Source organism: Cottoperca gobio, chromosome 17, assembly GCF_900634415.1.
Source record: "Cottoperca gobio chromosome 17, fCotGob3.1, whole genome shotgun sequence".
Taxonomy (NCBI): domain Eukaryota; kingdom Metazoa; phylum Chordata; class Actinopteri; order Perciformes; family Bovichtidae; genus Cottoperca; species Cottoperca gobio.
In genome coordinates, this window is record NC_041371.1 from 5,456,775 (window position 1) to 5,482,849 (window position 26,075).

A 26,075-nucleotide genomic window follows, 5' to 3' on the forward strand; every position below is an offset into this window, starting at 1 on the left:
AATGGGTTCATCGGTGACGAGCTTCAGCGTTGTGGTCGACATTTTATTATTTGAGAAGAAAACAGCAAATTAAAAACAAATGCATTTGCCACTTTTATTTCATCACTTTGAGGAAAACATGGCTGTACATGAACAATACTCTGTTATTCAGATACAGTTGAACGGATGGGGGGGGGGGGGGGGGGGGGGGGGGGGGGGGGGGCATACAGTTGACACGTTCAGGGTGGGAGGGGGGAGGGGTGTGTTTACAGATCTCTCTTGGCTTTGCATCTAATTTGGGAAGAGCTCGGCAGTCTGAGCCCTCTGCCTCAAAGTCACACAAACCTGGGACTTGTGTGGCAGCCGGTCATCTACCCTGGAGAACATTCAAAGCCTGCACAGGCACATTAAAATATATATTTCTCGCACAGAAATATTGATTCCTTGACGTTTTGGTGGAATCAAATCGATGAGGAAACGATAAAATACTGAAATCATCTTAAAAAGGAAAATGCAATTCAAGTAGACGTGACAAAAAAAGAAAATCAACGGTGAAAGATAAGTTTGCTATTGTCCGAGGAAAGCTTCGATATGTACAGAACCGGGCCGTAGTGACTTCTGTAGTGGCATACCTGACGGGAAATCATCGGGTGAGTGAGGCAATGCTTGCTGGCAAATGAGGTTGGCACTTCTACAGCAAGGTTAAATAGTGTATGCTCCCTAACATATACAGCCTACAGCGATTTTAAGTTTCTGGAGTGATGGCTTTATTTCATAAATAAAACGTTGCTACAATAATTATTCTCAATAATCATAAAAATGCATCAAAGTCATAAGGCAGTGAAAGCAAACGGTCCGCTTGCCGCACACAGGGATCAGGCGTGCAGGTGGATCGAGAACCATTTTTTTAAAAATCGTACGGGTTTTCAGTATAATCTGGCCATTTGTTTGATAATGCAACATTGCGTCCGCCTCATGCGAGATGCATTTATGTATTTTGCAGGTGATGGTTTGCGACTAGCGGCGAGCTGCAGCATTTGGAGAGCAGGATCCTGTCTAGTCTGAGTTCTGAGAGTCCCGGAGTACAATGTGGAGTTCTGGATGTTGGATTCTGGGAGGTTGAACAGAAAACAGCCCTCAGTGTTACTCCTGGAACAACAGAGGAAACAGCAGTTAGTACATGCTGCAGATGTAATCACACATGAAGCTGCAGCGCCACAGTTGCACCCTGCCACAGACTGAAAATCAGCAGGGTGAAAGTTTATGGCAATTTTACCTCCATAAAAAGATGCACCGAGGGACTACACGAGATACACACAACATAGATACACACAGTATATACCCAGGGGCTCAGCTACGTCACTACCTGTTTAAAGCAATGAGTCACAACTGAGAGACCAAAACACAAAACCATCATTCTCTTAACTGTAACAATGTGGTTGGAAATGTAATGTTAGTGCATTAAAACATGTCACACAGCTCTGCTCCATGTCGTTCTGTATACGTGGTGTTTTTGCTGATTTATCAATTAAAGAAGCCGCCAGGCCGGTGAAGGCAAGATGGCCGAAAACTTTGAATAAAGCTTGGTTTGGCCACTCTGTGTGTATCTACGCTGGACAAGTATCCAAAAGACCAGTGAACAAACATTTAGCATCATGTCAACGGTGCTACTCAGAAACACAGCAGTTCTGACACAGATAGTAGACAGCAGACCCACACACACACACACACACACACACGCACGTACGACTGAGAGCAAGGCCGCAGAAACAAAGCCAAGCATTCCCATCTGGTGAGTCACGCAAGTACAAACATGCACGCTCGTCATCCTAAACGCCTTGGGATCTCTTAAGTTAAACGCGAGTGGAGTAACGAGCTTCGGAGCCAAAAAGGTGAATGAGAACAAACTGGACATTTCCAGTTTTCCAGATAAAAAAAAAAAAAAGTGCTGGAGTGAAAAAAGGTGGCGAGTTTGTTTTGTTGCCGACATGCTGCGGGTGCAATGGAATGAGAGGTTCCCTCGCGCAGCTCCACACCTGAAATAATCCTCCAGTTCAAACACAAATGGCTGCATCTGTGAAGTTCGCAGAAACACTGCCAGAAGGACTGCTGACCTATTTATTCCACCCCCCCGCCCCCCCCCCCTGCACAGAAAGGAAGAGTGCAACTGAAAGGAGCCATATGTCACAAGTTGTTTGAAACAGTTTCACCGTGTCAGGGCTTCACCTCGTGCACGAACACGTCTCCCTGTGACGACTGCGAGGCTGCTGTATAGTGCAAAGGACACTCATGCTAACGCCGTTGGATGGCAGCCAGTGTAAACTTCATTTATTGACCTTTTCCCCGCAGAACATTGTTGCTATGTTGCTATGTTGTTCTAATTCTGGTGTACATGTTTAGTACAAACATTTTTTTTGTCCTCATATTTGTATAATTGGTCATTTTAGGAGCCGCCCAGTTAAAGTTTGTGTTTCTTTGGTGTAAGAACAGAGTTGGAAAAGGACTAAAGAACGTCTGTGTTCACTCCGGATCAGATTTCAGTGGATACGGGTTCGTCTGCACACACACAGCCCGAGCGCTCTGAGAAGCAGAAGCCGGTTTAGCCGGTATTTAAATCGCTCATCTCCTGCTGATGCTCTTTGTGTTTGTACAAAGTAGAGCCAATGTCTTTACAGAATACTGCACGACATGCAGAAAACACATGTTTCAACCCAACTTGTTTTTCTGTACTAAAGAACTCAAAGTGTCACTAGCTTTCACATGTTGTTACATTTCTATATCGTGTTTCCTTCCAGCAGGGGGGAGTGTTGCAGTCGAATTACAAGAGATTGCATGAGACTGCCAGGAGCATTACTGTAAAGGTCTTTAAAGACTGAGACTATGATATCCGGTCCGTGTGCACACACACACGCATCAGCAGACCTTTTCCCCGCAGGGGGAGTGGAGCTGGAATGACAGCAGCATGATGCATTAGCTGTAAGTGCTGCAGAAGCGGGGCTGTCTGTACCAGTGAGAAGAAGTGCTGATGGGAAAAGCAGCATGCCCAAGAATGGAGACCAGCTTGAAAACGTCCGACCAAATCAAAACCAGACCAGACTAAAAAAAACGGACAGAGCCGGGACCAGGACTGGGACCTTGTTGTCTTACCTGGGTCAGTCCTCCCCCTCCTCTGGCGTGATCTCTGTCTCTTTATGTACCACTACTTTGGTCACTGACATGTCAGGATGCTGTTCTTTAGCCTCCTTTATGGCCTGAGCCAGAGCCTATATACGGGAGTGCAGTGCCAGGAGGGATCACCAGGGGGAGACAGAAAATGGGGAAGGCGGGGAGGGAGTGGGGATGTTTGATTGTGAGTCAATATGCCAACAGGGAAGCCACTTTTAGTTACATTTGTCATACTTCCAGTATTTGTTAATGTCACATCACAAGTTAATAATGTTTAAAATATCACATGCTGAGCCAGTCTATGTAACGTGGCTGCACTACGCTCGCAAAGTACAAAACAACGCCCTGAGGGGTCGCTAGCATTTTACTTTTACTAAAAACAACGAGGAACAGCACGAAAACAAGAAAACTCTGAGAGACCTGATCGTGGTCGATGTCCGAGTCTCCTGTGATGACGATTCTTTTCTCAATTCTCGTCTCTGATATTCCTCCTTTCACCATCTGACCAACGGAGCAGAGACAGACGACGTAAAGATCAACGCACACACACACACGATAACACATAAAGGGCAGCCTTATTACACACAGTGTTATCAGACTTTATGGTTATATGAACGTTTGTAAATCCTTAAATGGGGCCACAGGTGACAGGAAAGTTCAGTTGTAGCCCTTTAAAATTCCTACACATCCGTCAAACACTCCAGACAAATGTAGAGTTAGGACTCAGATCTTTATCCTCCCTTAGCTGTAAGCTCTAATCAAACTGCAGATAATCACCTCCCATCATTTCTGGTTCTTGAAAAACTAAAATATACACGTACGTCAGAGAGGAGAGTTCTCTATAGACGCTCAACGCGTCTGCCGTTGTACATTCGGCAGTAAAGCAAAGACACAGGCTGCAGTCGCCTTCGAGGCTTCAAGTGTTAACAGATGTGAAGGGACGGCGGATGAACCCTGACCTTTGTGATGTGTGTGGTTGTCGTGGTGCTGCTGGTTTCCGAGGTGATGGTCTGAGCACTCAGCAACACCCCGGGGTCGACGTCACCGTTAGTGTCGGCCTGTTGATAAGACAAACACTCTCTTAAAGCGACACGACGCTTGCCCTGGGAAGGTCAATATTTATATAGCATTATATAATATCTGCTCAGCATTAAGAACGGAAGTGAAGTCAACGGAGGTAGCAGAGAGCAAAACATTCAACTCACTGTACAACTATCCGTGGGACACAAACACAACCCTCAATGAATAATACTAATAATATAAATAATGCAGCATCTGCTGTGTGTATAAGCACTTATTGCTTTCTCTTCAGGGCAGCACATTAGACACTGCTCTTAAATCATCCTCATTTCATTCCTAATGGATGTAAAATGAAGATATTAGAAATGTTTGTACCTCTGCAGACTCGTAGGTGATGGTTTTTGTCTCCGTGTGGACGACAGGGCATCTCTTTGGTTCCCACCTCGACGACATCAAGACTCTATAGCGGGCAAAATGGGCACAAATGAGTGCATGCGAGAGGGAGTACGGCGGCTGTGCTCTTACTGAATTAGCTGTCATGTCTGAAACTAATTGCTGTAGGTGTTCCCTGTGAACTGGACGCCTTTGTTCCTGACACAGCTCCACACTGTTTGCACATCAAAATCACAAATTGCCACAAATAAAAGCCGCATGCTAATAAACTAAACCAAAGGCCGTCGTTGAATCTCTAAACGAGCATGCAGTCATGCATTAAGAGTCCCTGATCCGGTGGAGGAGTGCAAATCACAAGGTTTGGATCAAGTGTGTGCACCAACATCATGTTAGAAAGGTCCCCTGATCTGCTCTGCAACAAACCGTGAAGTTAGACTCGTGTCCATGCTTTCGGTCGAGTGCCGCCCTTGATTATTAGTGGCAGATTGTGTCGGCGGGAGGGGAGGGTGGAGGTGAGGTGACAGGGCCGAGGCTGAGGACACCGGAGCTGACGCAGGTTACCTCCGACGGGGACACGGCTGGCGGAGTCTCGTCGTCGCGTTCCTCCGTTTCCCCTTCTTCCAACACTTCAGCTTCGATTTCTTCTTCCTTCAATTCTTCTGATGCATCTTCTCTGACTTCATCACGCTCATCTGCCAGTTTCAAATCCAGCTCTTCCTCATCATGCTCCTCCTCCAGTTCTTCCTTCTTCCCGTCCGCCTCTTCCTCCTCTTCCTCCTCTACTCTCTCCATTTCATCTTCTGAGCTGTCCGTCTGTGCATAGTGGTATTTCTCTTTTTCAAAGGACAAAGGTTTCGACGTGTCTGCGGAGCTCGTCTGTCCTTCGTCTATCTCTTCATGCACCTCCTCAACACCATTTTCTAGCTCTGTGGGAAACTCTTGTTCCACAAAATACTGCACTTCACTGGAGAACTGGACTCTCTTGCCATCCACCTCCGTGTGCTTTCTCTGCCCTGCGTCTCGTCTCTCTTCTAACTCCTCTTCCAAAGCCTCCAAAAGGCTCTCTGCTGTGTCCCCTTCGCTGTGTTCTTCCTCTGTTGAAGGCAGCTTCTCTTCCTTCTCTCTATCTCTGATGTAGGCAGGAGCAACAGTGAATCTGAAACCGTTGTTTCCATGTTGCGACATCAACGCCTCCTCTTCCACACCTGCATCTTCTCCCTCCTCATCTATGACTTCCTCACTTCCCTTTTCTGCCGCTAAGGTCAGCACTGCAGACAAGCTCTCACCTAACCCTAAATCTGCTAGCAGCTCCACAGACACACACAGTTGAAGCTGCTCTGAAGACGGTGTAGAGCCTGAAATACCAGGTTTTTCTGCTGGATCTGCTAAACTCAAGTCACTACTGTCTTCATGTGACACAACTACATAATCTAGCTCTCCCTGCGCAGGCTCTGCAGACAGTGCCGTGACTGTGAGCTCCGCTGTCGTGCGCACCGGCTCGGCCTTTGCAGCCTCTGTGGTCTGGATATTCACCGTTGGCCCTGTCGACTCGGAGGGTGCTGCCTCCGTCTCGACCACCGCCTTCTCCTCCGGTTCAGCTGATGTCTGTGAAGGATAATTGTACCATGAGACGGTGTTTTTGCTTCATCACGACAAAAAATTACATCCACTCAGTCGAGGGCGGTTTCACATCACACCTGATAGAGAAACATGGTTATGTGGGTTATTAGGGAAGTAACGATACTCAACTCAGGTCGCAATATCATTTTCTTATGACTGAAAAAGATACTTTATTTTCCTCAGACAAAAATCAAAAAAATATATTTTCTCTTCTTTACTTTATCAAGTTAAAGAATCCTTATAAAAAAAAAAAAAAAAAAAAAATATATATATATATATAATATTAATAATATATATATATAATACATATATATAATATTAATACATATATATTAATACATATTAACACATATATTTATATATATATTAATACATATATATATATATATTAATACATATATATATTAATATATATTAACACATATATTTATATTAATTAATATATATTAATATTAATATATTAATATATATAAATATATGTATTAATATATATATTAATACATATATAAATATATATATTAATACATATTAATATATCATTTTATTTTAGATTTTAATATTTCCTTTTATAAAAGAAAAATCTAAATACAATTATATATATTTTATATATAAAAAAAGGTAGGGTATAAACTATGCAAAACAATAATATTTCCTTTTCTATGTAAAAGTGTATTAAACCTAAATAACAATAAAATTAATTGAATATTTCTGTAGTTCATCGTTGTTTTTCTGAATGTGTCCGAATCAAAACAGGTTCCCGTGTCTTTGCACCTTGATGCAGGTAATGACGAGTCAAAGGCAGCTTCCTCCGCAGTTTAAAAAGAGTACTGCATTTAATTTTTTCGCTCATCGATTTGAATCGTCACATATTTCTATCGCAAAACCACCGTCTCGCCAAGCACCGTTACATTCCTATGGGTTAAACATGTTCAGACTTTATACAACTACATACAATAGGCACAAATGCTTAAAAGACAATTAAGGTTTCAGTTACACCAAAAACCACTGTAGTGTTATATTTATAAATCTGTGAGGACCAGAGAGGAGAGGTCACCTTTTCAGAGGAGGAAACCCATCCCAGCGTAGACTGATGGGACACAGGGACGGACACGCAGAAAGGAGAAGAGAGGAAAGTCAAAAGTCACAGTGAACACCAGACAAAGCAAAGGGAGAGAGGGAGCTGAATGAAAGGTCTGAAGAGTCAATATTGTATGGAATAACATTGCGTAGCTCATCAAATCCGCTAAATGCGGAAATCTGGTTTTGGGACGACTGATCCACCAGCAGCAACATCTCCACTAATCTGCTTTGACTTTAAAAACAGTGAAATCTCTTTTCAGGTAGACCCATACAATTTGTTTCCTGGCTTGTTACAGGGGCAGAAAGGGATTTTGGAGGATGAGGTGGGGAAAGCTGCAGCAGTGGCACTTAGCCAGGGCTATGAAGTCACTGCTTTCAGCGAACTGATAAGAGCCGAAAGAAAGGGAATGGTGCAGTGGAGCAAAGCTGTAGAAAACAAACAGGAGCCAGCAGGCGCTCCCATTTCTTTCCTTTATCAGCTGTGGGAGCCACAGAGGCTGAGGCAGAACTGTTTTAGTGGTCAACAAAATCAAAAACAAACCCATACCTGTTATATCAGGGGGGGGGGGGGGGGAGAAAGAAAGAAGCAGCGGGCTTGATTGCAACAGAAACCGGCGGTTCGGCAGGTGTGAGAGTAAACGCCGGGTGTTAGGGGACCATGAGCCATGCAGAGCGTTTGGTTACACTGTTGTTAGACTGGTTTGGCTGCTGCTAGAGGGAAGCGATGGGGTAGGCGGAGGGTGGTGGTGGTGGTGGTGGTGGTGGAGAGATGGAGGGAGGCAGCCAAAACCGAGTTGTCGCTTTGAGGTTTCATACAGTACCACTGCTAAGGATGTAGCCGACGATTCAGAAACGGTTTGGACCTCTTCGAACGTGAAGATTTCTGCTTCCTGGTTTGCGGCGTCGGAGCTCTTCGTCTCTTTTGTCGACACGCCGATGACCTCCGAAGCCCCGGGCTTCACCTCCTCAGATATCCACGACGCCATGGCCTTTTTAGGCGAGTCAATACCTTTAATCTGAGTCATGTCATCAATTTTTATCTCTATCTTCAAACTCTGCGTCTCGTCTTCTGCACCAACAGAAGTGTCGTCTTTGATAGATCCTCTCTCTTCAGATTCAGATAGCGTTTCCTTCTCCTCAGCGTCGGCCTCTCCAGGGACGACGGGCTCCTCTTCTTCATCTGCAGCGCTCGTCTCTTCGCCCTCCGTGTCTTCTTTATCCTCCGCCTCCTTCAGAATAATGAGAGTCCCTTTCTTGTCACTGATGGCCTGGGACACTTCCTGCCTGACAGCTCCGGGGCTGACCTTCATCTCTGCCCTCTCCGACAACTCCTCTTGGGAGTCGGGGGTTTTCTCCTCCACCTCCCTGAGGGTCCCGTCCATGAAGACGTCGTCGTCCATAGTGGTCGACAGACTAATCCCGTGTGGCCCTGAGGAGGTGGCGATACTATCCACCACGTGTTTCACCAGATATCCTGCCGCCTGGGGAGACACTTGGCTTATTGGAAATGGGTCGTTCAGGTTAATAGACAGAGGGCATCACAAAGCCAAGACGGCGGGAACAAGCTCAAGAGACTATTTATCTAGAGATGACACATACACAGACTGAGCTCCATAAATACTTGGACAAAGATGCACGGCCTTGATATCGTGTTTAACTTACTTTCTCTGCACAGATTAAAGAAAATATATAAAAAAGGTAAATCAATGCTACTTTTTTTTGTATCGTCGTCACCTTATGACCAAATTAATTTCTTCTTCTGGATACTAAAGTTAAATTTGATTAGTATCAGAGAGCGATTCTTCGGACTAGAATCCCATTACGCGATATATAGATAAGAAAGAGGGCAGGTCAATCAAATAAATTGGTTAAACTGTACATACTGAAAATACCAAAAACTGCCAGTGTCCAGATACGTCTGGAGCTAGGTGGAAACAAAAAGTGCAGAACACAACACCCCATCACAAAACACAAAGGTTAATGCATGTAAAAAACACTAAGTGGAAGACGTTTACCTCAGTGGCTTTACGCTGCACCTCCTCTTGTGTCTCTTCTCCTGCAGGCAGCTCTTCGTCATTCGTCTGCAGGAAGAAAATATATATATATAAGAATAAATGAAAAAAAGGTCACACAGATTGAGACGGACACAAGCAACGTGTGACCACGTGATCCAGATCCCAAAGCTCGTCCAGCTTCTTCTCATTTCAGTCAGACACTTTCGATCAGCGATTACGCTTTAATTAGTGCCGCTCGTTTGTCCTGCGTCAGTTCTTCAGATCACAACGAGGAGCTCTGATAAAACTGCTCCTAAGTCCAGCGCGTGATGTCCCCGAGCACAACAGTCTCATTACTGATTAATGACGGCTCAGTCCATTCACGAGAGACAGACTCAGATGTTAATCAGCTCCTAATGATGAGACGTATAGTGACGGAAACATACGGCCATCGTTGCAGAGAGACACGTTTATTTGCGCAATAACTTCAAATGACTCCCCAGATAAATGCACTCCATCAAGGTGCTCCTTTAATATGCACTAGGGATGTATAATGTAGTGCATCAGACTCATTTTGATGGAGAAAATATAGCTCTCATTAGGAGTATTGAATTTACTGCACTATGACTTCATTACTCTTGAGATTTGAGGTCTCCTCGCTGATGTTACGCTTCACACACACACACACACACACACACACACACACACACACACACACACGCATGCCCTCATTCAGTCGGAGGACAGCAGCTTACATCCTGCGGCTCCAGCGGCACAATCATTGGCGCGTCGTCCGCTCTGGGTGAGCGCGCCGGGGACGAGGAGAGCCTCTTCTCCCATTCAGTCAGGCCCGGCGTGCTGTCGCCCGTCTCCAGGAAGGAGCGCTTCAGTTCGCTGATGTTGGTCTGGTGCTTGACCATCTCTTCCGGAGGCGAGGCGTCCTACAGTAACCGGTCAACCATGATACAAGGAGATGAGGCCGGGAGCAGCGCGGAGGGGAACGGACGGACATGCTTTATGTACGCAACGGTAGCTTGCATATCCAATGCACACCCAAAACAAAAAACGTTGGGAAGCATAAAATGCAGTTCTGAAAAAAGGTCTCGTGTCAACCAATCTCAAAAACAACTGCATTTTAAGCTTCATCGTTCACAGGCTTAGTTCAGGAGGCTGTGCAGGCTACCTGTGCAACAGCTCACACACACACAGCAACACGATGGGGGAAATGTTCAATCACATGGCAGCTGAAACTAAAAAGGAGTAGCGGCTTGTACTTAAATGCTAAGAGAGCATTTAGGACCAGCTTAAATGAATGAAAACCAATGATTGCATGCATAGAGTCACAGACCTTAGAGGTTTAGTTTAGTACAACACTCCCAAATCTAGTTAGAAGTCAAGACCTGGACAAACACCGACTGAAGTCGAGTTTATTTGGATGCTCGCAGCAAGAAATCTGTTAGAAAAACTAATTCACACGGGCGGAGCTACGTTAGACCTTTTCGTTATCAGTTAGGGATTCTAAATACAAAACCAAACACCTGCATGCATATCTCAGTCATGCGTTGTTTTCTTACCAACCTCTAGCATCAGATTACTATGCTTGATAAAAACGTTTTCCCCTTTTACTCGTCTTATGAAACTATACTGTAAAGACAAAAGAGGGAGAAGATTGGAGTTAAAGGCGTTACATTTTGACTTGTTAGGAGATTTTGGGAGCTTTGTCTTCAAAACCATAGAAACACTGAACACTGAAATATGACTCTCGGGTGCAGCTACAGGGAAAGAAATATGACTCGGTCGTTCACAACAATAGCACTTGACAATGAGCTGGAATGGCGTGTTAAGAAACAGCGACAGCAGTCTGTGACGTCAATTCAGAGTGAATGGTCAGTCTGCTGTGTGGTGCGATAGTGAGCAACAGAAGTGGCAGCAAGCAAGCCAAGGTGGGGAGACGGCACACAGTGACTGAGCGGCTCAGTGCATCTGGCGGGGTGGGGAGGCTGTGATGCACTGAGCTGGGCCATGAAGCGAGCCCGGGTGTACCTGAGTGGGCATCTCAGAGTCCTCGTCTGCTTCCGACTGACAGCAAGTGAAGAGGGGAGGACAGAGAGTGTGAGACAAGGACGAAAGAGGAGAAACACACAAGGGTGAAGAAAGAGAAAGTGAGCAACAAGTAGCGGCAAACAGAGAGATACAAGAGAAAAGGTTGAATTCAAAAAGTTAAAGCATCTTTTGACAGAAATGGAGCTTTCACTAAACCCGTCCAACAGCCTCAGCAGGCCTGTCAAGCTTTCAGTTTCTCCAGTCGGATAGTTTGTGTGCAGTTATAACAACAGGGAAACGTGTTTGTTTGCTGTAACGATGCGACGCAACCGCTTGTACGTGCAGCTCATTAGCTCAGCGCCTACAGTCCAGTGTTACTTCCTGAGCCGATGAGCTAATCAGTAACTGAACATTAGTTTCTGGGGTTATGCTGTGTAAAAACTACGATTCCTTCACTGTGTGGAAGCCAAGTGCTTGTTGCCATCAGAGGTCATTTGGGGAAAGTTACACTCCAACAACCTTTACCGTGCACCTTTATAAACCTTGAGTAAGCGAAGCGTCTAAAGAGGTTGACTTATGTTCGAATTCAATTACAGTTTTCCCTTTAATACTTATAATCACACGCTGATTGTTTACTTGTGACATGCAGCTTTATGCTCAGTCCTTTAGCATGATGTTATGCAAGTAGCCAGCTATCAACTGCATATTTCAAAACCCCCTTCAGCAAGAAAATCAAAGCTTGACAGTGTAACAACTTGTACGAGGTTAGGTCTGTGGAGAGCCAAAGTGAAAGAGCCTTTGGCTTTCTATTGCAGGGCAGTAAGTGGAAAAGACATACAAAGTGTGTGTTAATACATAGAAAAAGAGAATGGGCATAGTGCACTAAGATACCATGCGTGCGTCACATGCAGAACTTCCAGTACAAAGTTTCTCCTTAAGGTTTTCAAATGGGCATTACAGCTATTATGTAGAGTCACTTCATTTCTCCGTCAGTACTTCTTTCATGCCTTAAATAGGACGTCTCTCCTCGATGTACAAACCTCTGTGGCGGTCATCTCTCCATCAAAGGCAAAGTCAGTTTGATCGCTGTCAGTCTGCTTTCACAAACGGACCAAAACCGTTCCGAGTGGCAAGCAAGGAAACAACAAGAACCCACAATTGTGAACCCTTGAAAAGAAATGCATTTATGCTCAACAGAGATTCTTCATAACCACAAATGGAAGGAATGGGAATGCACTGGTTGTTTCTGTAAGCTACGCATCACCGTAAGACAACGCTGCAGATAAGGTTAGGGAAAAGAACCAACAAAAGAAAAAAGGAAAAAAGCAAATGAAAAGTAAGCAAGCAGAACAGACTCAGAGGAAGTTTAAACCTTCGGTCAGTCGCTTTGAAATGCAAGTGTAATATTACATTTGATTTGGAAAGGGCTGAATCCTGGAATGTATGTCGGTAAAACATTTGCCGTGTTGTTGCCGGTCAAATTGGATTTGACGAGCAGTATCCTGACTTTCAGGCCCTCCTCCCTCCTCTCTCCGTGCATGTTGACTCTCGGGGGTGATCGGGATGCATTTAACCGTCGCCGTCTCTCTGCAACACGGCCTTACATGAGCTCTGGGATGCTTGAAGGGGAAAGTAACCACTCTACAGTGAGCCACTTTGAGCCCTTTTCAGCACAAGTTCAATTTCAAATCATCCAGTTTAATTTGCGCTGCTCGACTCGGATCGTAATGCAGAGAGACTGAATGCATCGATTCATATGGAAGTGTTTCCATGCAGCAGTGTTGATCTTGTAGCGGTCACTTTCTACACTGTGAAGCCATGAATGTGGATGATAACACTTATATGGGTTAGGCACAAAGCTTTTTCAAATATGTTTGTTTTTAATATGAGGTTTGGTGAAGGGTTAGTGACTCAATGAAGACCGGTGAGTTCTTCAAATCCTCATGATCTCTAATGGACACGCTCAAGTCAAATGTTAAAATATGTTCATGGAGAACTGCTTTACACTCCAGCAGTGTGCTGATGGGTTAGTGATGCTGCGTATAGCTTATGTACGAGGCAAATGCGTCAAGAACAAGTCAAATGACACACTGATATTTGTGTCTAACCCTCTCGTTAAGGTGGAGTACATGCAAGCCAATCAAATATGAGATGGTGAGACTTGCAGGTTCTTCTCTGTGTGATGCTGGCGAGGATGTAGTCTACAGGATGAGCGTGTGAGCGGGCAGAGATGAGGTTCTGAAAGTAGGAGCACTGACAGACACTGGGACAGACACAGTCTCCAGGTGGGCTCTGGACCGGTGAAACAGCAGAGCGAGATACAGGACAGGGTAAGGGGTTAACTGTTAAAATGAACTGTCAATCTAAGCCAAGAGGCGGGTACTGGAACATACGAACGTACGCACACACACCTCCTCTTCCTCTGAACTGTCATTGTCATGGTAGCCCTGGGATATGGATGCGGTCAGGGAGGCCGCCTTGGGCTCCAGGTAGCAGAGGCACAGCGCCAGGGGGAAGGAGAGGGTGAGGGCGTATGGGACGGAGAAGGAGGTGGAGAGCAGGAAGAAAAAGATGAAGAGGAAGCAGGGGATAAGTGACGGTGACTTAATGGGCAGGAAGTGCTGCGCGCACAGAGGGAGGAAGCGCATCTCTGACAGATCGGGGAAGGAGATGTAGCCGTCCTCATCGAGGTAGGAGGCCAGGTCGGGCAGGTGCAGGGAGAAGGAGAAGAGCATGCCGCCACGGCTCTTGCCCTGCTCCAGCCTCTGCTTGCGGGCCGAGAGCAGCAGCACCTGCTCGTCCAGCAGGGCGGCTTTGCGGTCGGCAAGAGCTTGCCGGCGGCGGCACCCGGCGCTGCTCTTGGCTGGACTGACTGACGAGGCCCGTTTACGCGTGTTCTCCCTGCGCCTCCGCCGCACTTTGGTGGATGAAACAGGAGATGAGGGGAGTGAGAGCTCAGAGCGGAGGGGGTCGGTTGTGTATACAGGAGGGGAGCACTGATGGAGGGAAATGTCAACGAAGGGATGTCGTGTGTGTCAATGGAGAGGAGCGAAGGGGAAGGGGACGAATACGCATGAGCACACACACACACACGAGTGTATTGTGGGGTCAAAGGAAGGACAAGAAAAGAAAAGCTAATTAGTAAAGCGCACACAAGATGAAGAAGAAGAAGCACTCAGGCCTAGTCTGCTGCAGAGGGTTAAGCCGAAAGCAACTGGGAAATTATCATCAGCCATTAAGAAGTCTATTAAGAAAGAAAACTAAACTAAAAAACTAAAACAAAAAGGAGGACTTAAAAAGACAAAGTTGCAAACATCCACTTCTGTGACAACCTGGTGGCACATCTGTATACATCTCGTCTCTTGGAACCCAACAGGAAGATAACTCAAGCCCACATTAAAAGCAGCTCTGACTGCAGTGAACACGTGAGACAGCGGTTTACCTTCGTGTCTTGTCTGAGCGGTGTTGTGGCTGTGGGTTCTGGCGTCTCTGCATCCATCTGAGCGTCCTCCTGCTCCGCCTTCTCTTCCTCTGCCTTCTTCTCCGTCATTACCGTGGTGATAATGTCTCCCTTGGCAATGACTTTGGCTGCCCCGTCGGCAACACTGTCCTTCATGAGAGTCTCATGGTTCTCCATAATGGACGCTGGAGGACAGGAAGACAAAGATGGCTGTGAGGGACTGGAATCAACAACGTTTTACAGACACCGGCGGTCCTTTTTTTTTATTCCAGGGAAACGAGCAAGTGGGATAAAGGCTTTAATTTGCTCCTGCACGTTGTTAATACCCATTGTGCCAAACATTTTATCTTTGCAGCTTTTCAGGGACAAAGCATATATTTCATCCTTTTCAAAGAAATAAAATGAGGAACTCATTTTAACAAAAAGGTTTCTGACATTATCTCCCGTCACAAAAAGCAGCAGAGAGAAACGTTCCCGTCACAACTTCAGATAACAGACTTCAACTAAAATGAGAAATGTGCACGGGTAACACAAAGAAAACTTGGGTGACACTTTAGCCGGGCCGTTAATCATCCGCTCCTCACCTCCATCTAAGCTGCGGGACATGTTGTAGCGCTTGCTGGTGGAGCGTTCGAACAGCGGCGCAGGTCTGATGATCTGAGAGCTGGCCCTGCGGGTCTGAGCCTGCGTTCTGCCGCTGTAGCGAAACTTGGAGCCGAGGCTCAGGAACTTCTTCGGCGGTTGCTCGGGGGACACGAGCCTGTCGCAAGTTACAACACTCACATTAATCAAAAACAGAAATAAACACATATTTAAAGCTGTGCACTGTCGAACATCACAACTCCTACTCATTTGAATGGTCTCAAGAGAGCCCTCAGGACTCGCTAAGAACCCAAAATAATGTTTTTAGCTTAAAGCAGCACAAAGATACTTCTCGTGTCTGAACGCTGTTTCTCTATTTCACTACAAATAAATGACAATCTCAGTTAGGGTTGAGACAAGTAGTTTTTTTAATTAACAAGCAGCTTCAAAAGCTCTGTCCTATCACAGTCAAAGCCCCGCCGTCATCTTACCTGAAGAAGGTGTGGTGCTCGACGCAGACCTTCCACAGCCTCTTGGCAGCGCGATGATTTGGAAGCTTGAAACCAATTGTGCTTTCAAACTGCTCAAACTGCACCGGGGACAAAACACTGGGGTCAGAGTCACCCTAAAAGCCACATTTTGAATACATTTTCCATTTCTGCATGTTTTTATGTAACATTTACCTAAATGTGTGCGTAAGAAAAGTAACTGCTTATATAAATAGTGTCGCATTGTGTTTGCAAAAGAACTCAAAATCTCATTTTAGACAGGGATAGGACATGAAGTTCAGAACTAGAATTTTCAACCATAAATCAGGACTTTACAGGCGAGGTGCACCTGTAAAGTGTAAAGTGCTGCACCGGGAGCACACTGGGTTACACTTAACAAAGATTCAGAGGTGGATCAGACTTTACAGCAGATACTGATGCAAGAAATGACTTGATTCTCCCCCATCTGTGGACATAACCTATAATAAATGTTCACCTCGCCGGGCCGGATTTTGATGTAGAAGTTGTTCCTCTTGTAGGAGATCTTGAGGATTTTGGGCCAAGCAAACCTGTTGATCCGCAACCTGTCTCTGTAGATGAGCAGGCCACTAGAACAAACTCCCAACATGATCTCCACACCCTCAGAGTCCTGCGAACAACACGACACACACCAAGAAAAAAGGCAAAACAACAAACAATGAAACATTAGTTTAATGAAATTCCGTCACAACGTGTCACTTTACTAACACAAGGATCCCTGGCAGTTTCAAAGACGAAGCCACTGAACACAACATCGCTCTTCTTTCTGTGTTCTGCACAACGTAAACTTCCATCGACTCTACAAGATACACAGGAGGACCAGGAGCCAGTGCATTTAACAGAGCCAAGTGTGTGATAATAACGGGGTAAAGCAGGCAGGTGGAGAGTGGAATCAGGCATATGGTAATCGTATCTGCTCTATGCAGGCGGTGGTGACGCTGAAGACAGACTCCAGGAGCACTGTGTGGCATTGGCAACAGTGAAGTCTTAGGAAAATGGTGGAATGAAGCACAAAATGACGCTTCTTCACTGCAGAAAGCATGAGATGAGCAGGTGAAACCAATGAGGACGTTTTGAGAGGGAAGCGCTGGTCCAAAGCAGGAACAATCAGTCTTAGTGGGATGTTTAAATGTCACCATGCACAAGTAGAAACCACACACACACACACACACACACACACACACACACACACACACACACACACACACACACACGCAGGTAAGCACATGAGATGCAGCCTCTTACCTCTCCCTCAGCTGGAGCCAAGCATTCATAGAGACTCCCTACCAACTTTGCATTTATGAGAGAGGAGAGAAGACAAAAGAGGGATGCTGGTCTGACATGTACATATTTATTCTCGTGTATCAAAACGGACTCACATATTAAACACTGCTCAGTTTGTCTCCGTCATCTCCTCTACTCTGGTAATATCCTCTCCATCGCTCACATCTACACACATTTTGACTTTCAGAGCGCTTTTGATAACCGATTCATATCAAGACTGATGATTGTAATGTACTTTTATGACAAACAGCGGTCCTGCAGTTGTAATCTGCAGCGCTTTCTTTATTGCTCGTGCTCCACCGACCCTCCAGCCTCCAGCCTCCACCCTCCACCCCCAAATCCACAGAGGCAGCGGTGACATAATGTCAGTCAATCAGCGAAACAGCAGCGGCATGTTAAACTGAGACATTACTGTGGCAGCCGGGATGCTTTGGAAGCAGCGGTGTTGTGGTGACTGCGTGAGTGGAATGCGTTAGTTTCATTTTGCGTACAAACATTTATATTTAACATATCACCTGCATACTTGTTAATGCACCTCGGACACACGAGTGACATTCTGGTACACTGACTCGGTGCACTGCTTTAAGGAATAGTGCAACAGTTTGGGATGTGAAGCTTGCAGAGATAAATACGAAGCTATAACTTCAGTGGGAACATGTGTTATATTTCAACAGCTGTGATGAGCCGTCCTCCCATCTAGATTTTTAGTCTGACTTGTGAGACGCAATGCATTCGGGTGTAGATTAATTCTATACGAGGAGTTAAAAGCTTGCAGTAGCGCGTTACCTTAGCGTGGTGGAGGTCCACGCCGTACATGGACAGCTTCTTGGCATTTTCCAGGAAGTGTATCTCTGCTTCGGCCGGTGTCATCCCCCTGAGGGAACAGAACAAGGTTAAACAAGAGACTTCCTGCTTCCTGAGACTCTCTGACCAATGTGAATACGCAACACGTGAGAGATCTAATAACGAGGATAATTCAGTTTTATTGTATGAAAGCTTTTGGAAAATGGTCGTTTTTTTTAATGGATGCTTTTAACTGAAGCGCAGCAGAGTACCATGAGTGCATCCATTTTTAGCATAGATGGGTCTTTAGAGAGACATTAATCCTTGCACCGTCATTGCTTTGCTCCATCCATGTGGGCTACGCAGGACAGCATCAAAATTACACACACACACCATCATTGTAATACAGGAACAACGAAGGCTCAGACGGGACAGGCAGCGTCTGGAGACATGCTGCCTTTCAGAACGGATCATCATTCCAGCCTGTAAACAGTCACTCAGGTTGACTGACTGGCTTGAAGTTGTCAGATTCGTCCCAATAAGCTTCACTTTGATCACTTTTTAAAACAGTTTGATTGGCGTACACACAATGAAGAGTTTAAACAACACCATTTATGGATGTTACATATTTAAAATCAAGATTATTTCATGCTAAAGACAAATATTTAGCATATATATCTGTATCAGAAGACGTGCTGGACAGTTTAAGAAACGATGCAGAGACGCACTTGTAGGTCTTGTGGAGTTCCATGACCTTCTCCTCTAGCTCTTTGGTTTGGTTGGGTGCGAAGCGAAGTTCGCTTATGTAGTCGCTGCCTAATTCCTCGGGGTCGTAATCTCCCAGTTCAGACTGCACCGTGTAGGAGCCCAGCACCGTGTGGGTGGCGAAGGAGCAGGGCAGACGGCCAGAGACCACATCGTCTCTCAGCTGCAGACACAGGTAGTACCTGAGAGAGGGAGAAGGGATTGTATCTTAGTTATCAAACCCTATATCTGGATTTCCTTTGTAAATGGAACTCAAAATCCACTTATAAGAAGGATTTATGAACCTTTTTAAAACATTAAAGAAGAAAACGTTTGCCGCGATCACATAGAATCGTGCAGAACGACTCGTTTCCTCACCTTGTGATGTCCTCCGTCAGCTGGGCGGGGTCTGGAGGGTAAAACTTGACGTTGAAAGCAAAGTTCCAGGGACCGGCTGAGACGTAGAGAGAACATTAAATTATTAAAGTAGCATTTCACAAATTGCATACACCTCATTCCATCAGGACAAAATACTTGAGTGGCTTTATTAGATTGCTAGACTTACTCCTGATCTGCTTCTTTAGCTCCTTGGCCGGGTCCAGCCAATTCTGCAGCAGACAGAAAGCATTAATCACCAAACGTCTAATCACCAAATGACTTCCTCGAGCACTCTTTTAGAGACGGACTCTTGAAAAATAATTTGCCTCTTCCATAATTCTACTTGTAATATAATATACAATTCATATTTTCAGTTAACAAAGGGATTATTAGCACATTATAGACTGTCCTTTACCTTCTGATTCTCTACATCTCTGCACGTGATGCCAAAGTAGTCCCTCTCCAGTAGATTGAGGTGGTCACAGATTTTATCAAAGAGCAGTTGACCCCTGGCTCGTTTCTGTGAGGAAAAACAACAACAACAAACAAACAAACACGTAGAAATAAAGAGACTGTCATTTAAAAAGGGTTATACCACCAAAACTGAAGCAGGATGTTATTTCCAGATACGTTTACAGTTTTGTAGTTTCTGTAGATTTTAATGGTATAGTATATTATAGTAAGTATATTATGGGCGGTCATATTTGTGAACCTACAGCATATCATTCAACCATTATCGACACAAACAGCAAGAACAACATGACAGTAAAGAAACAAACAGAAATAAAGCAAGAAAACATAAACGTGCATCCAAATGGAAATGTGTTGGAAGATGCCGTTTGAGTCATTAGAGATAATTGGACAAAAAAGCAAGATGACATTTAAATATTCTACAATAAAAGCAGCATGATGACGCAGCAGCATCACAGAGCCTCTCCTGCAGGGGCTGAACCTCAAAGGTATCACAGCCACGTTTGACAAACTGGGCCACTGTGGATCAATTGCTTCTATAAACAGCACGGTAATATAAATACACTCGTATTCCCAGAGCTCAAGGTGAACGTCAGCAATGTGAACGCTTAAAACTAAAACAATCGATTGCACGTCTCCAGCCGAGTGCCGGATGTCATTGGTTGGAGCTCTCGCCTGCTCCACTGGAGGGCGTTGGACTCACACACTCATTCAGCTCACATGAGATATTTTAAGCTCTGGGGGGGGGGGGGGGGGACACACGCCTCCTTCCTGCACAGAGCGTCTCACGTCTGGATCTATTGAAAACAACTGTCGCAGCTTATTCTCGCAGCAGGTGTCACAACACACCTGTGTATGTCGTCCGTGACGTGTGTATTTGTTTTACACACATGTCTTTCTGGCATGTCTGGTATGTGATAGAAGAAGTCTTCGACACATATATAATACATTTATACCAGCATCCACCCACACCCTTCCATCACTTGAAGCATACACTCGTCATGTTTATGAAGCGACTCCGCAGTGTGTGTGTGTGTGTGTGTGTGTGTGTGTGTGTGTGTGTGTGTGTGTGTGTGTGTGTGTGTGTGTGTGTGTGTGTGTGTGTGTGTGTGTGTGTGTGTGTGTGTGTGATTTATAACAGAGCCATAAAGCCGCTGGTGGTTAATCCTCCCAGAACATCTCTGGAGGAATTAGCAGTCGTGTCAGACTATTGCTGCGACAGTGGCTCCTCAACACAACACTTGGCTTTACTGACAGATCCCACACACACACACACACACACACACACGCACACACGCACGCACGCACGCGCAACCGACTGATCTGGCTTGTGTTCTGTCTTCCCTCGGGTTGTTTCAGAGGACGAGATCAGAAGGAAATTGGAAGGAAATTTGATCTCAAGTAAGAAAAAGACATTTTTGATCAATGTCAAGATTACATTTAGAGGACAAACAACAGCAGTGAGTTTGGATCTTCACAATGATTATATGAAGGAACTGAATCAAAGGCAGGAACTGCATGGAACGATTTATATCATCATCCATTAAACTGTAGATCAATATGAAGGGAAGAGCGAGTCCCAGACTCCTTGTTGACTTCTTGTTTTCAAGTTACAAGGATATAAAAACGGAGAAAACCTGCTTCACAATTACAATTTTGCAGATGAATTTCGCTGTCGTCTATTAATTAGAGCTGCAACAATTAGTCTAAGAATAAATGAGCATGTAGCATGCATTGTAATGCAGGGTATGGATGTGTATCTAAACTACAGGGATTTTCCAAAATATGCCTCTGATTCATAACAACAACACAGTGAGATGTGGGATTTCTATCCCACTCCTCTGAGACAGAACGGCCTCTGAAGTGAAGCGGAGGAGGTTCAGCAGTTCTGCGTCACAGACAAACTACAAGGTCAGGTGGATAAAAGAAATCTTGACATTGTGGACCGGGGTCTGACGGGATTCGGGGCGGTGGAAGAGAACTCTGGCAATTATCCAAGGATCCTCTGACCTCAATAGTATCACCGTGTCAAACATCATAAGCTGCCCGATCTCACCCTCAGCTGTTAGGACACTTTCATACAACTGACTTCTGTTTCAGGAAAGGACTGATCATTGGCTGCTATGACAGCTCCTCTGGTAAGCAGGCAACTAATGAGCTATATTTCTGTTTTCTTATTGTAATGAATGTTCCTCTTTCTGGTCGGACATTGTTACTGTGATTGCGAGTATTGTCCGACGACCAGCATCATCCAGGTGTGACTCATGCCCTCTGCATCCCCTCTGCATCAACTAGCTCAGTTTGTATTATTGCTCGTTATAGAAACGGTGCCCGATGTCACGACCATGTGAAAAGAACTCCTCTCATGCGCTCTAATCCACGGCTCTAAGTGCTCCTCATGTAATGGGTGTCAGTGTTGGTGTGAGATTTGTGCCAGGGGAGCCTCAACCCAGGTCGTCCTGGCAGGGGAGGGGGCAGCACCGGGAGATTACAGGATAGTAAACAGATGGGACGAGGTGATGCAATACTCCACACTTTGTTTTTGGCACAAATATACTCTGTAAACGCTGACGTTTACATTTCTTCAGTGCGTTTTTGTAAGAGAGTTACACATTACCAGAGATTATAGAAAGTTATTATATAAAGGATAAACCCCTTGGGGGTGAGTCATGTCGCTTTCAAAAGGGGCTCCAATAGATTAAATGATAATTAGGAAGATTGTTGTGGATACAGTAGAAGCTCGACTGCAGTGTGTGGAAGTATAACGCAGTTTACACTCCATGCTAGATCAATCTTCTTTCTATGTGCGTTTTAAAACTGAAATAATTAGAGGCATTAAGACGCCAATTATTAATTTTCTGTTAAAACTACTCACTTAGATAATTGAAGAATATCTTCTAGATGGAAAATAAACATGAGGTTTTTTTTTTTTCTTTCTCTCAGCTGTCCCATAAAAAAGGCAAATCAATGTTTTAATGTACCTGTGCCCCTTTAAAGTACCTGTGCCCCTTTAAAGTACATGTGCCCCTTTAAAGTACCTGTGCCCCTTTAAAGTACTCGTGCCCCTTTAAAGTACCTGTGCCCCTTTAAAGTTCATGTGCCCCTTTAAAGTACCTGTGCCCCTTTAAAGTACCTGTGCCCCTTTAAAGTACCTGTGCCCCTTTAAAGTACCTGTTCATTTTGGAGTGGAGACATTCAGATAAAAAGAATAATGGCTTTAAGCATATTGTTTGAAATTATACATGAAAATCCTATTAATTGAATCTCAACGTGCAGCTATTCCACTTCTTTCGGAGCACGAGTGCACCGCCCTGCGACTGTCTCAGGGGTAAGACGTCGTGACTGACCCCGATTTCCAGATTCCCCGTCCTTAAGAATCCTTCCTTCGCCACAGTTGGACGTTAAGTAATCGTGCCAACACACAGTCACTGACGCTGATTCCCTCCAACAAATGCTCCCACTTCACGGGCTGAACCCTTCACCCCACAACCTCCACAAAAACAGTCAGCTAATCCCTCGATCCAAACCCCGGGTGGGGAGGAATCTGCTCAAAACGGATTTCAGGACGAGGGTCTGTTACTCTGTTCAGCCTGCACGCATTACAAGTCGGAGAACTTTCTATTGAAAACGAGGGAAATATGTAAAACTGAAATGTCAAATAAGTTCACTATTCAGATTTATTCCTGAATTCATAATTACTGTTTGGAGGCAGAAAGACGCTTTTATGTTGTAGAGCTCTGACACTCACACAAATACATTTTCCTTCATGGGCTCGACTTGCATGAGCGAGGTTATTCCTGAACTCTTAAAACTATAGATAATCGGAGACTTTCTGCCACTCAAGGCTACAGAGCGCTGCTTTGGAAGAAAAACAAAATAGCCTTACAAAGCAATTTGTGCAGTGAAATCCACCAAACCCTCTTGAGATGGATGGTTAAATAGCAGCTTTATCTTGTCTGCTCCTCTCTAGTGATATATGTAACCATCTTGGTCAATTCAAATGACAAACATCACATTTCTGAGGCCTCTCTTGCTACGTCGGCCGGCGCAGAGACTAATGAATCCATACCACGCCTCTTCCTCCTCTCTCATGCCAACACATTATGATTAACAACTCATGCTCCATTTCTTCCCATTTTCCATATTAAAATATTCTTTCTCGCATTGTGATAAAAGCCACGCTGCTGGGGCGGCGGTGTTGAGCTTCACATTTACGACACAAAGACACATGTTTTTTTCCTACCGATTGTTCCTTTCCTCGTAGGGTTTATTTATGGGTAGCGGATGAGCTTTGAAGTAAGAACTAAACATTTAAGAAGCGTTATATGAATTATTTTTTCCATCCAAGACTACACAGAGAAGCTTTGGGAGGAAAAAACAAATCCCACAAAGCAATTTGGCACAAAGCAAATGTAAATCCGCAGAGAAATAGCCCACTCTATTTACAGGCCGAGTATCATAAGACTGATACACAAAGCAGGGGTGCTGCAGGAGGCAAACAGCGTCAGCTGCTCAGATCTATACGGCAATGTTGTTGTGGGACACATTTGAGGTTTTTTTTACATATTAATGCAGTAATCAAAGTTGCGGCCGTCTGACAAACATACATTTTATTGTGTTGAAATGATAAATGGCGCCATGTGTTGTTTGTTTATCGAATTTAACTTTTCCATGAACCCCGTTCCACCTTTTCTTTGCAAAGAAAAGTGCTTATGGTTTTACTTTGCATACACAGAGCATAGTGAATAAATAAACATGCCTTCAGACTTCAGAATAACAAAACTAAACTGCCACTGAAAGTAGAATCGAACAACCAACCCTGCGGTTAATGGAAGAATAGTATTTCTAAATGACAATTGATGAAAAAAACATTTCGGTTGTGGTCTAATTTGTAGAAATATTGTTAGTGCTGCTGCATTTTCTGCAAGTATACAGCAGCACTTTAATTCCTATCAACTATCAACTAACCATTATTTTATTTATTTTATGAGTAAACGACTCATTGTTTGGTCTTTAAAATGTTAGAAAATGGTGAAAAGTGTTGTTTGGAAGTGTTTCACAGATATTTTTTTACTCAAACCTATTTTTACAGCTCTAATCTCAAGTGAAAGGCGCTTGTATATCATTTCAGATTGAAACTACTACTGTTGTATTTGTTCTTTAAGCACTTACTCCCCTCTAACAAACAGTGACCCGCGTCCTCTCACCTCCACGTTGAGTGTGAAGTCGGAGCCGTCCAGCAGGGCGACTTTGCACTGCATGATCTTCACCTTCTTCACTCCTTTCAAAGGAGACCTGGACAGACGACTGGTAGATGACCTGTGGGATTCCTGGTCCTCCTCCTGCTGCTGCTGCTCCTGAGAAGGAAGAAAACAAGTGTTATTGAACAGCAACTAGTTGATTGATGAATGTATAATTACAGTGTTCCACATGTTTAGTGAAACAGTAGCTCTGAAAATGTTGTGCTTTTAGAATGAAAGTGTTCAGAGTGGAAATGAAAAAATACCTCCTTACGTAACATGTCCAAACCCTAAATATAGAGACCCTGAGTGAGTAATCAGGTCCCTCTGAGAAGAGCTGGAGGTGTACTGCTATTTTGTCTTAAACAGAGAAAATCCAATTTTCCACTTGGCTGAAAACAAAGCCCTTCAGCTTCAAGACACTGTTCATTCTTACTCATACACAAAGTGGAGTTAATCCCTCTTTTCATTTATATTGAACATTTCTTATCTTGTTCTTCAGGGTATATCCATCACATTGTACCTATCAAATGTAGCTCATGCAGACCAGTGCAGATGTAGTGCTCAACTATACAAGGAAATGACTGTCACCTTTAAGGAGCATGAGAATTAAAGTGACAGTTTAATTTAGTTAGAATTTAGCAAAGGATGTTGTTATAACATTCGCAGATTATTTGTGACCAATAGAAATAAGCACCATAGACATTTTTCTTTATATGTGCATCCTGCTAGACTCACAGGAAACAGCAACAGTGTTGGGGCAGCATGCTGGGATTGTTTCTGCCAATGACTGTGTGTGTGTATGTGTGTGTGTATGTGTGTGTGTATGTGTGTGTGTATGTGTGTGTGTGTATCTCTCTCTCTCTCTCTCTCTCTCTCTCTCTCTCTCTCTCTCTCACTCTCTCTCACTCTCTCTCACTCTCTCTCACTCTCTCACTCTCTCTCTCTCTCTCTCTCACTCTCTCTCACTCTCTCTCACTCTCTCTCACTCTCTCTCTCACTCTCTCTCACTCTCTCTCACTCTCTCTCTCTCTTTTTTTAAAAATTATTTTTCTTCTCACATTCCTGCAAAACATCCTCTGAATCCATTATAGTCCAAAAGCAATGATACAAGCAGAACCATTAATAAGATACCACAGTATGGCAACATCTCTAATCTCTAAGTGCACCCATTTCTATTCTGTCAAGGTAATACATCACCAGCCTGAGTCATGATGCGCAGCTTTGAATCTCTCCATCACCTTCCCCTGCCTCTGTTGCTCTCTCATTACAGCCCATTATGATTCACGAGTCAACTCGTGCTCTATTTCTC

General features: G+C 44.5%; 1 protein-coding gene across 1 annotated transcript in view; it reads right to left on the reverse strand.

The window, feature by feature from the left end:
- Window positions 1-185: 185 nt before the first annotated feature.
- The window catches only part of LOC115023085 (band 4.1-like protein 3), a 34,564-nt gene continuing 8,674 nt past the window's right edge, over window positions 186-26,075 (reverse strand). The window contains 25 exon segments of the mRNA XM_029454237.1: window positions 186-1,128; window positions 3,127-3,242; window positions 3,565-3,645; window positions 4,104-4,202; window positions 4,540-4,590; window positions 4,592-4,624; window positions 6,091-6,162; window positions 7,232-7,264; window positions 8,079-8,738; window positions 9,273-9,338; window positions 10,007-10,192; window positions 10,830-10,895; window positions 12,335-12,388; window positions 13,706-14,290; window positions 14,737-14,939; window positions 15,339-15,514; window positions 15,828-15,925; window positions 16,321-16,473; window positions 17,109-17,153; window positions 17,934-18,021; window positions 18,659-18,877; window positions 19,053-19,128; window positions 19,240-19,282; window positions 19,468-19,572; window positions 24,731-24,880. Coding sequence (XP_029310097.1) covers window positions 3,132-3,242; window positions 3,565-3,645; window positions 4,104-4,202; window positions 4,540-4,590; window positions 4,592-4,624; window positions 6,091-6,162; window positions 7,232-7,264; window positions 8,079-8,738; window positions 9,273-9,338; window positions 10,007-10,192; window positions 10,830-10,895; window positions 12,335-12,388; window positions 13,706-14,290; window positions 14,737-14,939; window positions 15,339-15,514; window positions 15,828-15,925; window positions 16,321-16,473; window positions 17,109-17,153; window positions 17,934-18,021; window positions 18,659-18,877; window positions 19,053-19,128; window positions 19,240-19,282; window positions 19,468-19,572; window positions 24,731-24,880 — 3,453 coding nt within the window. The 3' untranslated portion in view covers window positions 186-1,128; window positions 3,127-3,131.